Source organism: Lycorma delicatula, chromosome 4 (assembly GCF_047948215.1).
Source record: "Lycorma delicatula isolate Av1 chromosome 4, ASM4794821v1, whole genome shotgun sequence".
NCBI classification, from domain to species: Eukaryota; Metazoa; Arthropoda; class Insecta; order Hemiptera; family Fulgoridae; genus Lycorma; species Lycorma delicatula.
This window is the reverse complement of record NC_134458.1, coordinates 19922096-19939091: the sequence shown is the minus strand read 5'-3', so window position 1 is coordinate 19939091 and position 16996 is coordinate 19922096. Positions and strand designations below refer to the sequence as shown.

At 29.3% G+C, this 16996-nt stretch overlaps 1 protein-coding gene across 1 annotated transcript in view; it reads left to right on the top strand.

Moving 5' to 3' along the window:
- The window catches only part of Nacalpha (nascent polypeptide associated complex protein alpha subunit), a 52654-nt gene that overhangs the window by 31864 nt on the left and 3794 nt on the right, over positions 1–16996 (top strand). Inside the window, exons 3-4 of the mRNA XM_075362447.1 lie at positions 3878–3997; positions 15884–15979. Of these exons, the coding sequence (XP_075218562.1) occupies positions 3878–3997; positions 15884–15979 (216 nt within the window). The remainder of the gene's footprint in view (positions 1–3877; positions 3998–15883; positions 15980–16996) is intronic.

Below are 16996 nucleotides of genomic sequence, written 5' to 3'. Positions count from 1 at the left end.
CAGATTTGTCATCTGAGACCCCAAAAAATTTGCATAACTGTTTTGCAGATTTTGCAATTTTTACACCCTCACCCTTAATTTATCCCCATACAGGGGGATGTTTGCAAAAGTAATGATGGAATATTGTATTGTCACCCAACCTTAGTAACTGCAAAATTTCATCATTGGGCAATGTCAGGAAGTATGTTAAATTATTACACCCGCACCCTTAATTTACTTCCATACGGGGGGGATATTTGCAAAAGTATTGGTGGAATATTGTATTGCTATTTGACCTTAGTAACTGTGCAAAATTTCATCAATAGGCAATGCCAGGAAGTATGATTAATAATAATAAATTGATACTAATTGTATTTAAATAAATAAAGTTTTAATTATCACTTTAATAGTAATTTGAAATATAGCCTATGTACTGTATTTACATATTTGTTTTGTAGACAGAATTCTGACATTTTCTGTGATGAAAATGTATGATCTCATTAACTAAACATTAATCTTAACAGATGGGCAGAGCCATATATGCACATTAATTCTCTTAGTGTTCTAATACTAAAAATGAGGTAGTGTGATAGGAAACTTTTCCTTTTACATTCTGCAAACGCAATGGTATATAAAACATAAAAGATGTATAACAAAAGTAAAATAAAAACTAAAATGGGATAATCAGAACGGACAATATCATTTATGATGATTAACTTCCATTTAATTGATTTAACCTTATAGGTACTACTATTTTTAACCTTTTAATAATAAACATGTATAAACAAGAAATTGTAAAACCAAAGGTTGGATTTATATTTCAAAGGTTACTTTATTAAAATAGAAAAAAATCCAGTACTAATTTCATCAACTGGATATCATTATTATGTAAAAACTATTCTTTGACTATTATTTACTGTTTTGCCTCAAAATAATGAACTGAACTTCAGAATGGATTAGATGATATATTTAAACTGTACAGAGGGAAATATTACTTGTGTTACTCAAATGTGTAAATTAAAAAAAAGAAATGACTAAAGTTGCTTCTAAAAACAAACTGAAATAAATTACTAAATCAATTCATGTATTTACAATAAAACAGGTGCCGGTAAGATAAAGTGCAGAAAGCCACAAAATAATTAAAAGAAAATTCTGCTTAAGAATGACAACTACTTCTAAAAACACTCAGGAATATTTACTTGCTCATAAATACAATGAATAAACATTTAATTATACCAATAATTTAGAAAAAATCAATGTTTTCAAGTTTAGAAACTGTCAGTTTTATAAATCGATTGTAAATTCCTCGCATTTGATCAAATACGCATAATAAAAAATCTTCAATAAAAATAATTAGAAGTAGTTAAGTAAAATTTGAACACGATCACTGGCATAGGGAAATAATATAATTAAATATAGTACAAAAACATGGTTTCATTAGCAATCAACAGATTATAACAATAATTTATTTTTATTTCATTAATGAAGTTTTTAATTGTGTTTTAATTAATTTTTAATAAAAAAAATGGTAGTAAAAAACAATCAAAAATTAATTTTAAAACCATTGTGTTTTTATATTCTTAACATTATATTATTTTATTTATTGGATTATCTCTTAATTAGTTTGTATAATATAGGAGAGAATAGATTATAAGAAAGGTGAAAAGATATTTATTTAATTATTATACCTGATTCATAAGTTAAAATCTTTTTAAATTATCAGTAAAGAATATTAATACTTATATTTTTAAATTCTACTAGTAAAATTGACTAGTCTGGAAATAACAAGTATGAAACAAAAAGGTGAATAGTGTAAAACATTTATTTTTGACAAGAAAATGTTTTTTTTATTTATTATATTAAAAGTATTATTACTCTTCAATTTAAACTAATGCAATGTTCAGTAATTAAAGCATGAAAAATTAATCCAGAATTGCATTACCAGAAATAACTTAAAATAGCAAGTTACTATATTTAAAAATAAATAATTTAAATATTTCCAATCCTGTATCTGATGGTCTCTATGTGAAGATAGCATATAAACAAAGATATGGTTTTGAGAAACTAGTTTTGTTACGGAAAAATAAATAGCACTACTTGCAGATTTCATCTTTTTCTTGATTATAAATTAAGTTATCAAACAGAAATAGATTAAATCAGTGATTTGGACTTGACTCTACCATTAATTTGCCAAATTGATCAGCCTACTTTGTTTTTATTTTTTTATGTATAGAAAAACCCTCTCAGGATTTTTTTTTGCAGGGCAATATACCAGAAATAAAATTATTACAAAAGAAATTGAACAAATATGCATTTGATTTTCACAAAATTATTTTAAAAATCACAGCTGCTGTTTCGGTACACAGTACCTTCCTCAGGTGATTCTGTTTGCATTATCTGAGGAAGGTACTGTGTACTGAAACAGCTGTTGGGATTTTTTAAATAATTTTCTAACAATTAAATACATGATTGTTCATATTCTTTTGTGAAAATGGATTTTCATCGAGTAACAACTTCATCAATTGATTATTTATAATAAAATTACTATAATAAATCAAAATGAGAAAACATTTATTTTGAAGACTCCATAAACAAAATTTGCAATTGTTAAAACATAAAATTAAGTAAAGATCCAACATTAACTTTGGTAATCTATAGGCAACAGTTTATTGAATATGAATTGACCATCTGTACCCTTCAGTTTTCAGGATGTCACTTGCCAAGATGATCCACTGTTACAGAATTATGTGGTTATAACAAATGTAACATTTTACTCTTAATTATTTGATAACGCTATGGTTATTTTATCTGTACAATCATTTGTTAATTATATTTTTACATGCTTTTCTGTAACTCACCTTTGTTCCACAGTTCATGCTTCCACGGTTTCAGTTTTGCATGTTTTGGTATATTTTAATATATTAATAATATTAACTTCTTTTTCATAGATTATATAACAGTTATAGTAAATTATCTACAAACATTTAAATTATATAATGTAAAATTTAATTGTAATTAATTAATTAAATAAAACATGTTTTTAAAAAAAAAAAAAAAAAAACCAGTGACAGTTGCAGTTTTATGCCACCATAATGCATTTATAAGTTTATACATTCACAAGACCACTGTCAATTTTAGAGTGCAGTTTTTAGTGCAATGTGATTAATTAGTTGGTATTTATGTATATAATAGAAATTTACTGTAACTAAAAAATTAACAAAAAAAAACATTTTGAAAACATACTTTTTTTTATGTAAACATCATACTAAAAAGTAAAAAATATTTTCAAAAGTAAAGGATTACTGAAAAATTAAGTTTAGCATACTAAATAATTCAATTCTAGGAAAGAAGGATCCAAACAATGGATAACCCAGGTAACATAAATAGCAAGTCATTTTATTTTCAACAAAATATATATAAAGTTGTCTACTTTTACAAGATGACAATGAAAAGCATGGGGTTGCACCTCAGTTCTCTTTTGCATCTTAAACTTTGTTCATCCAAAGAGATTTACTAGATATTGTATATTTAAGCTATAATTTCCATTTTGCATCAAAACCTTTGTCTTATTTAAAGAATTTATGTATATATTGAATATGAAAGTGCGCCCCATGATCTTCATTGTGGTCTTGCAAAAATAGACATCTTTACACATATTATTTTGTTGAAAACAAAATTATCTTCTACTTATGTTTACTGGGTAATCAATTGTTTGAATCCTTTTTTCCTCAAATTGAATTGAATTATTTTGTATGCTAAACTTAATTTTTCAGTAATTCTTTACTTTTGAAAATATTATTTTTTTACTTTTTAGTATGATGTTTAGATATAGAAATGTATGTTTTTAAAAAGTTTTTTATTTATTTTTTATTAAAGTTACAATGATTTTATGTTACAGATACAGAGTGTGTCACGAGTGACCATTCGCAAGTCAAAGAACATACTCTTTGTTATAAATAAGCCTGATGTATTTAAAAATCCTGCTTCTGATACTTACATAATTTTTGGAGAAGCAAAGGTAAGTTGTTAGTCTATTTTAAGGTCAGTGTCAAAAGGTTTAGGTAATCGATTCATACTGCAATGTTGCCAGAAAGTTTACAGACAGGCCTACATTTCGTTGAATCCACTTTTCTCCGTAAACTAACTGCATTTGTCAATGATTTTTTCAATTTTAAAACGGGGCTAAAAAGATCCTGTTTTTGCAATTAACTTTTTTCTCTTGAAAACCACTACTCCTACAGCTATGAGATTTTTACTGCAGTTTTGTTACGGCATAATGATCATAAAATAAATTAATCTGAGAAAAAAATCCTACTAATCTGGTTGCCTCTCAAACAAATGTTTTTTTGGGCGGGAAATTCAGTGGCAAAGTTGGGCATTTTGGTTCTCTGATAACTCCCAATTGGCAGTGCTTAGACCTGTTCTGACTGCATAGCTGCTGTCTCTGTGTCTTGTTTGTGGCAGATTGGCTTCACCTGCATTTTGTCGTGACCTCTTTGAGTAGATTCTTCTTTATAATTTTCCTATACCTTTTACTGTTTTGTGAAAGTAAATACTGGGGGTGATCATTTGTGTCTGAAGATACCAAGTGCCAAATTATCAGTTTGCATAAAGGCGGTAACTCATACTGATCAAAAGCATCTAAACTTAATGTATTAAAACATGTGTTGAGAACACAGCAAGACATTTTAAGGAAGCCGGCACCATCATTAAAGCTTCGTAAAGTGGTGGACCGTGTAAAACCTTGCCTCATCAGGATCAAAAGTTTTTTTAATTTTGTGTTGTAAAAACTGAAATGCAAGTCATGGTGTTTTACTATCTGTTATGAAGAAAAATGATAATGACTTCAATATTTGTGTGTCTTCAGGGATTCAGTATGTAAGTAGGTTTTTCTGTGTGCTCCGTAAACTGTAAGGAGGCTTGGGTCATTTTGTCTTCTCAGATGGAAGCCAGTTTGAACTATTTCCTAGGTGCAGAATCGGGGTTCGATGTACAAGATTGAAAAATGTTTACCAGCTTGTGGCAGTTAAGGCTGGTAGCAAGGCCATGCTGATGCAGGATTACATCACATCTAAGGATCCAGCGGAGCTTTCTTTTATTGGAGGGACTATGAATAGTGTAAAATACAATGGAAGAAATCATATTACCATCGATTAAAACATTGCTTGGTGAATATTTATCTACCAGCAACAATGTCCCATATCACATTCCTCACTACACCAAGGACTGGGTTTTGATGCAAGATGTTTAGGTTCTTCTGTGGTCAGCAAAGAGCCTAAATCCCATTGAAAATATATGGAACATGATGGTTCAACATCTAGCCAAACAAAAGGCTAAGAGTAAGACTTGAGGTGAAATTTATGTTGACGCAGATTTTGCAGAACTTTATGAAGGATGTGTGTCTGAAGCTTATCGACTCCATGCTGAAGAGGATGGAGTACTACAAGGGTAGTAGGGACCCGTTAACTATTTTTTTTTTTTTTTTTTTTTTTACCATTTAGTCTCTGGACTAGTAATCCATCCGGACTTTAGTAATCCATCAGGATTACTTTAGAGGACGAATGAGGATGATACTCGTTTGTATGAGTGTAAATTAAATGTAGTCTTGTACAGTCTCAGGTTGACCATTTCTAAGATGCATAGTTAATTGAAACCCAACCATCATAGAATACTGGTATCTACAATATAGTATTCAAATTCATATAAAAGTAACTGCCTTTACTAGGATTTGATCCTTAGAACTCTCGACTTTGAAATCAGCTGATTTGCGAAGACACATTCACCACTAGACCAGCTTAGCTTGGTGAGTTGGCCCATTTACTAAACAATGTACTATATGTAGATTACATAATTTTCTTGTTTCGTATCACTAAAACTACTTTCTTTCAAAAGTTGATGTTTTTTTAGATCTGTCTCTAAACTTTCTGCAAATATTGTATAAGTTAAAAACTATCTAATAGCTAAAATATATATATATATATTATATACTGAGGAAAAGTGAATTCAGTAGTTACTCTCATGTTGGAATTTAACACTGATAAATTTAATTATGTTCTTGCTTTTTTTTTAATACAAAAAAAAAGACAAGAATGGTTGCGTAGTTACATTTAACAGTTTATAAATTTTGTACAAGATTATATATAACGTTGGATATTTATATGTGTAAATAAACTATATTTTGCTTATTTTAAGTAAAGACTGCATTGGTGTAACTGTGTAAACATAAATGTATATGTAGGCAGATTCATTAGTGGTATAGTACCACCAATTACTGAAGTTTAGAGACCGGATTATATGCAACATAAAAAGCATGAAAAGTGTCAAAATATGCAACTTTAAATAATAAAAAAAATAGTAATTTTTAGTTAGTTTTTTTTCAAAATCAGTTAAAATTAGTAAGTAGATTAATAACATATCAATAAATTCAATAATTAACAATTATTCAACAGTTATTTACTTTTGTAAATGTAAACTATCAGGTACTGTTCCAAATGTTCGGTAGTAAGATTGTGTCTTTGATCTCACAAAATATTTTTATATGTGAAAAAAGATCGTTCCACATCCACTGAGGTAACTGGGCAGTATTTGAATTTGGATGCTATGTTATCACTTTGTTTCTGGCAAAATTTCACCTGTCCCATTAATAAAACTATCAATTTGACACAAAGGTTCAAAGCCTGGTTTTGAAATTTTCCTTTAAGTTTATGGAAATACCTCTGGGATGCACAGTTCATTTGGCGGATTTTATTCATTAACTGAATAGATTCAGTCAACACCAGACCTTGAGTTTCAAACATTTTAATACTTGTAGGTATGTGGGGAAAATGAGTGCTAATCACAGTTTTTTTTATTCTGGAATTGTTAAATTCTTCCTTTGACTGACAAACTGCCATAGCCTCTGCACTATTGAAGTCATTTACTACACCTTTGATGGCCTCAAAATGTTCATTGTAAAAAAGTGCATCTTCAATCCACATTCCCCTTCGAGTTGCCACTGGTTTTGGGGGTAAAAACGCATTTGGCAGTTTTTTTTTATAGGCCTTATTGCGAGCAGGTGCCTTAACAAACACCTTGTTGATGAAATCGGTTTATTTTATTCCCAAATGTGGATCGTACTTCTTTGATGAGTCTATGTACTCTGTGAGCAAAGCAAGTACATGAATCAAATTGGGATAAAATACTTGGAGGGCTTTGGCTACCTTGATCATATAGGGAGCAGCATCTTAGAGAAATATAAACGCATTCGTATGCAGAAGATTCAGGAAATATTTTTTTAATACCCTGATTCACAAATCTCGCGATCACAGAATAATTTGTCTTTTCAAGGTCTTTGCAGGCCACCAAATAGGAAGAAGAAGGCTCTAGTTATGATGCACTGACAATTGAATTCACAATGTAAAGGCTCAGCTGAAATCCAACTAATGCTCTCCTAGAGTTCATAACGTATTTCTTCCGGAACGTGTATGTAAACTGTTGGTTTGTAATTTTACAATGTTTTTTTAAGCAATAGTTTCACAGAAAATTTTTGAACGTAGGATTTGTAAGGTTGTGAAGAGGAATATTACTTAAGCAATGCTTCACATAAATCCATGCTAATGTGGTTTTTTTTGTTTACTTTTGCAAGTGAAATCACTGGTACTTGCCGCTGTTATAAGTTGTCGTGGGCTTTCCTTTGGAATCCTACAATATGAGGACTTGTATCACATGCTGGTCTATTTGAAACTTTTTTGTGCATGAAATATTTTTCTCGTGAAGTCAACAATATAAAACATTTCTGTCATATGTTAATGTTCCAGAATAGACAGCTGTCTATGAAAAGACATTTTTTTTTCAGGAACCATGGTAAACATTAAACTTTGCACAAATAAATAAAAAACTAATCTGATGCAATGAACACATCAACAATAACGTGCAATTTAATTGCCTCGTGGGAGGAGTGCTGCAATAGGTGTGCATGATGCAGAATGGTATTTACAGTCTTTGTCTCGTGTGAGTCTGTTTTACTTGGTCTCATAATAATATTATCGTACCAAAACAATAGACGCGCGGCTGCTAAGTGCACTCTAAGAGCCATGCAGCTAATAGGTTTGGCCAGCTACAACGTAAGATTTCATTTATTAACTAGGTACCCTACCGAAAAATATTGTAAATATAGTGAAAATGTGCATCTTCGTTAGATTTTAAGGAAAGAATGCAAATTAATATAATCTGATCTCTACTGATGTTGAAGGCGCAATAATAAATAATTTTTTTAGGAAGGCTTTAACATAATTGAAGCTGAAGAGGCAGTGAAGATTATAGCGCTGATGTAATAATTATTTGTTTACTAGTAAGTGATGAAGTAATAAATTCTCGGGGGTGGAAATGATTACATTCAAAATACCACAGAAATTGATGGAGGAATAAATTCTAAGCAAAAAATGCTCTATAAAATTTTTTTTTCTCAATACTTCCTTAGTTATTTGTAATTGAAAATGTTGATTTTTCATCCAACCATTGAATGATTTTTCACGAATAACTCAAAAACCTTATGTTTTACAAAAAAAAAAAAAATATTAACAAAAATGAAGCTTATAAAATAACAAAGAGATTGGTTTTTTTTTCTGTAGATGCAATATGAACAGAGTTATGCCTCGTTGAAGGTAACTTTTTGTTCACTGAAAACTGAAGTTGAACCTTTCAACATTAAATAACGAAAATGTTTTCGAGTAAAACTTATAGGATATTTTTCAAAGTACTTGAAAAGACCTTTAAAATTAGGTTTGGTAAAAGTCATGTGAAAAAGTCAAATGAAAACTAATGGAGTTATGATGAAAATAAAATGGGTTGTCTTACTTTTTCAGAGAAAAAATCAGCAATGAAACAAATGAATTTTCCACAAGAATTGGAATCGAACGTAATCCTTTTACAATTTACATTATTTAAGTACTAACAGTATGTTCTAAAAGTTTGACAGGTTTGGAATGCCTAGATATGAAAAAAGGGGATGATATAAATTTGAAAATTTTTTTAAAAATTTTCTCTTTCACAATAATTCAAAAACTAAAGAATATATGTAAAAATAAAATTGCTAGCATACAAAACTTTAGGTTTTTTTACTGAAAATTTTGGGTTTTTTTTATTTCTATAATATAAAAATTGATTGAGTATCATCGTTAGAAGTTTGCATTTGAGTGTGAGGACCACCTTCCCCAACCCCTTTAAACTCAAAAATTTTGAGAACAAAGGGCTCAAGGAATCTGAGCTTGTACCTGCGTTGTAGCCCTTGAAATTCCCTGCAAAATGTTTTTTTGAATGATTAGATAGCTTAAAAATTAAGAAGTTATCGTTAAAAATCACATTTTTTGGTGAAATCTTTGGAGCATGTAAATTTTTATATTCTCGACAGTTTTGGAGCATTTATTAATACATGTGAACATATATAACTATCTATGTATTGAATGAGATAAGTATATTCTCATACACTCATATCTGTGTATATGTATATATACAGTGTATATGACACTATTAACATATACATATTTATATATAGATGAAAGTATAGGTAGGAGAAGAAAAGTAACTGATGAGCACACCGTAGGCGAACATCTGCTGATGAATGATAGAACTTTGTGTGCATAGATGTATAGGTATATTGTACATGTTAATTTGTGAATGTATATCTCTTTTATATGGTATAGTCAGTACATTTCCAAAACCGAAAGAATGAACACATGGTGGTAGTTTTTAATTTTAAGAAAACATGATTAATTTTAATCACTACTGGTTTGTAAGGTTTGGGATGTTGCAATAAATTAAAAATTACATTAACAACTGTAAAACGTATATTCATTATAACATTAAAACATTTTAAGCTGTTGAAAACTTTGAAACGGGGTAACCTGGAGGTAGAGTCTTACAGGGACAGCTCTGCTCATGAGAGGGTGGTTTGCTGAGGTGGACCACTCTTGATGACTGACCAGGGACCCCCTGAGTTAGTGGGTAATAAAAAAAGACTGAGACCCGGCTGGATCCCTCCCTAGGGAGGGGATACGGTTAGAGGCAGGCATATAAAAGACCCAGTCCTGGCCTACTGGGTGAACGACTCCCGTGAGGGACAGCATAGCAGCTGGGTGCCGTGGGGTCTTGGTAGGTAGAGGCAAAGGCAACCTCTGAGGGTGTGCAATGCATTAGTTAGTACCCTCCTAGGTATGGGAGAGAAAAAAAACTTGAAAACTAAATTTTTTTATCATTAGGATGGATTCTAAGGGTTGCAACATTGCAACACATTATAAATTTTGTTTCATTATAAATGTTTATTCTACACATTTAAATGATTTTGAACTACAAAACACATCTATAATTTTAGTAATTTTTTTCTTAAAGGGTGGTTATTAAGGGTTGAAATGTTGCAATAAATCATAAATTATATTATAAACAGTAAAGGGATTTTAATTTTAATTCATTATAAATGCACCATTAAAACATTCAAACTGTTGAAAACTAATTTTGTTTAATATCAATCATAAGGACGGTTCTAAGGGTTGAAATGTAGTAGAAAATCATAAATTATGTTCCACAACATAGAATGTTTATTCTACTACATATTTAAACATGATTTCAGTGAAACTTTTAAATTATGGTTTTTGAATTTTTTAACAAGGTAATTTTCACCCCCCAAAAAACAAAAAGCACACATCAGGAACATATAACTTTTGAAGCAGAGGGTTAGATAAGTGTAATTACAAATTTTCATTAAAATTGATGTCTGAAAGAATAATCTATTTTTACTGTCAATTACAGGACTAAAACAATAAAAAAAATCATCTAATCAAGAAGTTAGTTCAAACACAATTACAACCCATTAATATACCTTTATTTAGAGGTAATGTGGTAGAGTGGCAACTTTATTTTAATATATTTAATGATTTAGTACATAATAGAGATGATTTATCTAATCCAAAAATTACATTATTTCCGTTCATTTCTTAAGGACAAAGCCTTAGCAATCATTAAAAATTTCACAATAACAAATGAAAATTATGTTAATGCTCGAAATATTAAAAACATGATTTGATAACAAATATATAATTGCATTTCATAATGCTGACCACATTTTAAGCTCAGATTCTATATAAAGAGAATCAGTTGATTGTTCATCAAATTTTATGAATGAGATTTCCTCATATATGAATTCGCTTGAATCAATGCAACTTCCTGTAAACACATATGAATTTATTGTCGTCCAACTTCTAACATCATAATTGGACTACAATATCTCAAAATTATGGAAGGTAAAATTATCTAATGAAAGGTTTCCCTTTAATGATTTATCGAATTTCTTAATTCGAGATGTCAACTTCTCAAAAATATTAAAGCATTCACTTCAAACTCGCAAGTGAAAACAGAAAACGAAACCAAAGGACAGTGTTACAACAATCCAGCCAAATCTTTTAACAAATGCTTTACCTTGAATTCTGATAAACAATATAAGGGAAATGTTTGTTATTATTCAAAATTTAATTCTAATCAGTGTTTGTTATGTAAGTCAAACCATCATTTCGATATTGTAAAGAATTTTTAAATTTGTCTATTAGTGATTGCAGATTTTTTGAGGCAAAACAGTTATTATGCCAACAAATAAAACATTATTTGTTTAAATAAAGGCCATTCTATTAATGAGTGTTACTCAAAAATGTTTTGTAAGATTTGTACTAAAAAACATAATGCTGTCATTCATATGGACAAAATTAACGATTCTAATTTAGATAAATAAACCTGAAAGTAATACCTATTGTTCATTTAATAATCAGTCAAAAATGTACTTTTACAACAGCCATATGCAACACCAATGATATATATATACGGTAATCATCATGTAGAATCTTATTAGATTCTGTTAGCCAGGCAAATTTTTGCACATAAAGTTTTCCAAAAAGTAGGACTTAAATTCATTAAAAATTATCTCCCTCCCCATTTCAGGCATGAATAATTCACTCTCTCAATCCAAATACAGTTACACTTACATTACGCTCTCGTTATAAAAACTTTTCGTTCAAAGTGAAATGTGCTGTTTTATCTGATATATCAGACAGCTTTCCATCAACCACATTTGACCTTTTTAATCTTAATCTTCCTCATAACATATTTCTAGCAGTTCCCAATTTCAGCATTGACATACTGATTGGAGCTCAATTCTATTTGATTCTTATCTTGCCTGGGAAATTCATTCGAAATTCCAGATACTCTATTATTCAGGAAACTAAATTAGGTTATATACTTAGTAACATTAAGGGCAACAATACTGTTGTGCATAACACTCATGAAAATCTCTAAACTATACTCAAGAATTTTTTGAAAATTGAAGATGTTTAGCAGTTACATTTGATGCTTTCAAGTCGTAAAAATAGTACTGATTTAACTTTGAGTACAAGTGTTTTAGATATTAGTCGTAGTGGTATTGTTAAACATAATCATACAAAAGGGAAATGTACTGGTAAAAATCATCAAAAACATTGCTAATCGATGATGTCGTCAGTGAAATAAGTGTAACAGCTCCAAATGGAACAGATATTACATCTAAAAATAAATCAAGTGATTCTAATGTCAGTGTAAATACAAAGGCAAAAAATGAATATATCATTGTTAAACAAGGTGGTTTACAAAAATCTGTTAAAAGGCCAACAGTTAAAAGAAATGAAGTGCTAATACAATACTATTAAAATTTATTATCAATGATATAATTGCTTAAGAATCGGTTGAACTACCTATACAACAAAAAACATTTAGAAAGTTAAGTTATAAAGTTATTATTGAAGAATCGACAGAAGATAATACAGAAAGAGATTCATTAAAAATTAACAGCAATGAAGTACATAATAATAATAAGGAAAATTGTACGAGTAGTTTAGTAAATAAACACGCTAACAAATTTATTTATAACAATATTTAAGATTTATTTACAAAACAGCAGTCATCAACTAAAATGAATGAAAATGATTTTCCACAAAAATCTAAAATAGAAATTTATGATAAAAAGAAAGTTAATGATAATGTGCTAACATGTGATAAAAAAAATCATTCCAGTTGAAAAAGATAAATTATGTCAACAACGTCGCAGTGTGCCAAGAAGTGTTAAAATGCTAGTTGAAGATCAAGATGATAAAGTTCTAGAAATGTCTAAAGCAGATGCTAAGAAAATGAATTGGAATCAAGAGTTATTGAATGGGGATTAGCCAGGAATATCTACAATTGTTGTACACAGCCACCGTTTCTTAATAACATTAATACAAGTGGTATAGTTGAACACCTAATTTATAAACAAGAGGATAAGCAAAAGAAAATATTAACCGAAATAGAATAATCCAATTCAGATAAACCTGTAGTAACTAGCTCCATTTATAACGGTAATATTGATGAATCACTTGTAATGATATCGATTGTTTATGGAAAGGGCACAGATGATGAATTTATACCAAACAATGATTCGACAATTCATATAAAAGAACATGATAGATCAAAGAAATTTATTGTAAAAGATACGAGAGGTCAATTTCATGTCCAAGGGTAGAAAGAATCAGAAATGATGGAACAGTTTGGTAATATTAAAAAATAGATGAACTGATGACAACTTTGAAGACAGATGTAACAAATGAAAACAAAAATAGAAAATTAAATACAAAACAAAAACAAAATAGTAATTAAAAAAATACTAATTAACTCAGACCAATAGAAGATCTGTTACAAATAATGAATTCCATGCCTCTTCTGAAAAGCAACTGATTAGTATTGCTAGTAAGTATACACAAGAGCTTCAAGTGCTAAAAATATAAATGCTCAATTTGAAACATCTTCCAACAAATTACAGAATAATACTATTTATAACAATAATAATGACAACAATCATAGTATTTTTGTATCGGAAAACCAACCGACCATTCTCTACTTGCGCAGTAGACTACGGCAGTCCAATTATGATACATCGTTGCAGGCAGAGGTCTAAGACTAAGTAAATCTTATATAGCACTTTTCATGTTTCACTACTAAGCTATCCATTTAGAATTAATTTCTGATCTCACTTCACAGTTGTTTATTGCAGCATTTTAAAGATTTAATTCACGGAGTATTTCCACTGAAGTCTTTTCTGATAACACTTCAAATTTCCATTCTGCCAGAAATATACTTTATAATTTGTATCAACTTTTAAATTCAGACATTCAAGTGTTCACAAATACACAAAGTATAACCTGGTCATTTATTCCTCCCTCTTCATCCCATTTTGGTGGTTTATCAAAAGCATTAAATTTCGTATTTGTCGTGTAATTGGACAAACAATTCTTAATTTTGAGGAATTGCATACAGTTTTAAAACAAATAGAAAACCTGTGCGCATAAGTTATGCCTATTACCAATCTCAAATGATTTATTTAAACAATATTTTTAAGTAATTTTTTCATACTATGTTCTTGTAATTTCATTTGATTTATATTATAATATGATTGATAACATGCTCGTTAACATTTATAATTTAATTTACATATTTGTATTAATTTATTATATTATGATTTCACATTTATGCCTATGTATTGATATATATATATAAAGGTGCAGTAAGATTTATGTGAATGTAATTTCAAACTGTTATATATTGCAATATTGAATTGTATTATTTATTTATTTAAGCAATATGCATAATCATTGTTATTTGAAGTGCTAATTACAGATTATGTTTTTTATGAGCTTTAATTACTTTATTATACACTTGTTGATTGCTATTAATATTATATCACAAATCATTGTAACTGTCATTTCTACTAATCGTAAAAATGAAAAATTTATTATATTTATGTTCGTAACTTATTTATAATTTCTAATCATGTTGTCTGTAATAATCTCATTTACATTGCTAAACTTGTTGGCATCCCTACCAAATGTTCACTTTTTTATGACTCCTTTTTAAATGAGAACTTAAAATTTTATTTAAAGAAAGACTTTTAATTTTTAAAAGTCCTTCAGACAGGTGCACTCGGCTCCATTCATACTATAAAAGCTGGCTCGGCACTAGAATAGGCTAATCTAGTTCCATCATCCAAAGACTCAACTTGTGTTTGTAACAAATTTATAATTAATAAATATAATAATGATATGTGTATGTATGTGTGTGTGTGAGATTTACAAGATTATAATAAAAATAATTTATATTATATTCAAAGTTAATACTTTTATTTATTTGTATGAACCAGCGAACATCAATATTTAAAATAATTTAAATCCAACTGAGGTATTAAACCAAGGCGGCAAATTATTTGACAGTAGTTCCAACAACATTAAAATAAAAATAAGAAAAATGATTTGTCCCAGGAGAGAATGTTCATGTGGAACCATATTATGAAGTAATTCAGAGCATTTTAATCATTAATCCAAAGGAACAAAAGAAAAGAAAAATTTACAGATTATATCTTTTTTAAAACATATGATTGTTGTCTTTAATACTACAACTTAAAAAAATAGCTACTTATCGATGGTTTTTTAATAAAGAATTTTACATTAGGTATACTTACACTCATGGAAATTAACGGCCAGGCCATAAATTCCTAGCATCCTTTTTCGTTCATAAAGAAATTTCACTTTCAGATTTCTAGGGATTAGTAAAATTATTGAATAAAATGATAAGTAAATGTTAAAGATTGATGTAAAAGAAATGGTTGCTCATTTCATTGTGACAATTGACAAGGATTGGGAGATTCATTACAATTACTGATTTAGGTAATGGTGCATATACATACCAAGAACAGTAAAGTAATTTTGAATGAGTTATTTTTGAGATGAAATTTTCTTGTAGGTTTTTTCATATTATAATGAACAGTTTGTGTAAATATATATATAAAAAATTAATATATATATATATATCTAATTTTTTATTTTAGATTGAAGATATGAGTCAGCAGGCTCAGGTAGCTGCAGCTGAAAAATTCAAAGCTCCAGAGGTATCTCCGGCAGCTGAAGCAGGCGGAAGCACAACTGTAAGTTTACAATTTGTCTTCCTTAATCTTTTCAGGTAGGTGGAGTAGGAGTGTATTAAAGTATTGGGGTAATTAGTAGGGAATTGTTTTATGTATTTACTGTATTATAATTATCTATTCTCATGTTTATAAAACAGTACAGCTTCAGTATTTAATAAACTTCTTTTTATTTTTTGTAAAAAGTTTAACTCAAATTTGTAATATTTTATTATAATAGAGTATTAAGAATAAAAGGTTAATTTGAATAAATTTATTACAAACTTTAAAAGTAAGATTCAGGTTAAATTATAACATCCTACTTCAATTGCTTAAAATAATGTATTTACAAGGTTTGATTAAAAAATACATGGAATTTTTAGTTTTTCTCAAAAAATCTTTATTTATTCATCATTATTGATTCTGTCACCTCCAATTACTCTTCTTCAGGTATAATACATTTGTGCCAGTGTTTTTTGAAGCATCTCTGAAATGCAGTTTTCGGTATGGTGTTTAGCTCCTTCAGTGATTCAGTCTTTATCTTTTTAATGTTGGGAAAACATTGTCCTTTCATGGTTCTTTTCACCTTGGAGAATAGAAAAAGTCGCTGGAATCCATGTCTGACAAATATGGAGGCTGAGGGATCGTAATGATATTGTTCTTAGCAAAAAATTCACAAACAAGCAGTGAAGTGTGAAGGTGCAATTGCCGTGATTTGTTTCATCACAAATCTAGGCGTTTTCTTCAGATTGCTTCACGCAAATGGCTAGAACTTTTCTGAGACACAAACACGTGTTCACTTATTACAGCACAACTCACGACTGAGCAGTTGCATCAATGTGCCGCTTGGACTAGAAGTAGCTTATAGACCAAGGTCAAAGATGGTGTGCCCACACAAGCTGCAGGGTTGCCACATCTTGCAAAGAAAAATCAGTCTCATTACTTTATTGTCGCACCTTATATATCAGTTGTTTCAGTTGGGCAATGCTGTTTTTTTTTTCTTCATATAAACAGTGTTAATTATTTATTTCAATTGCTAAT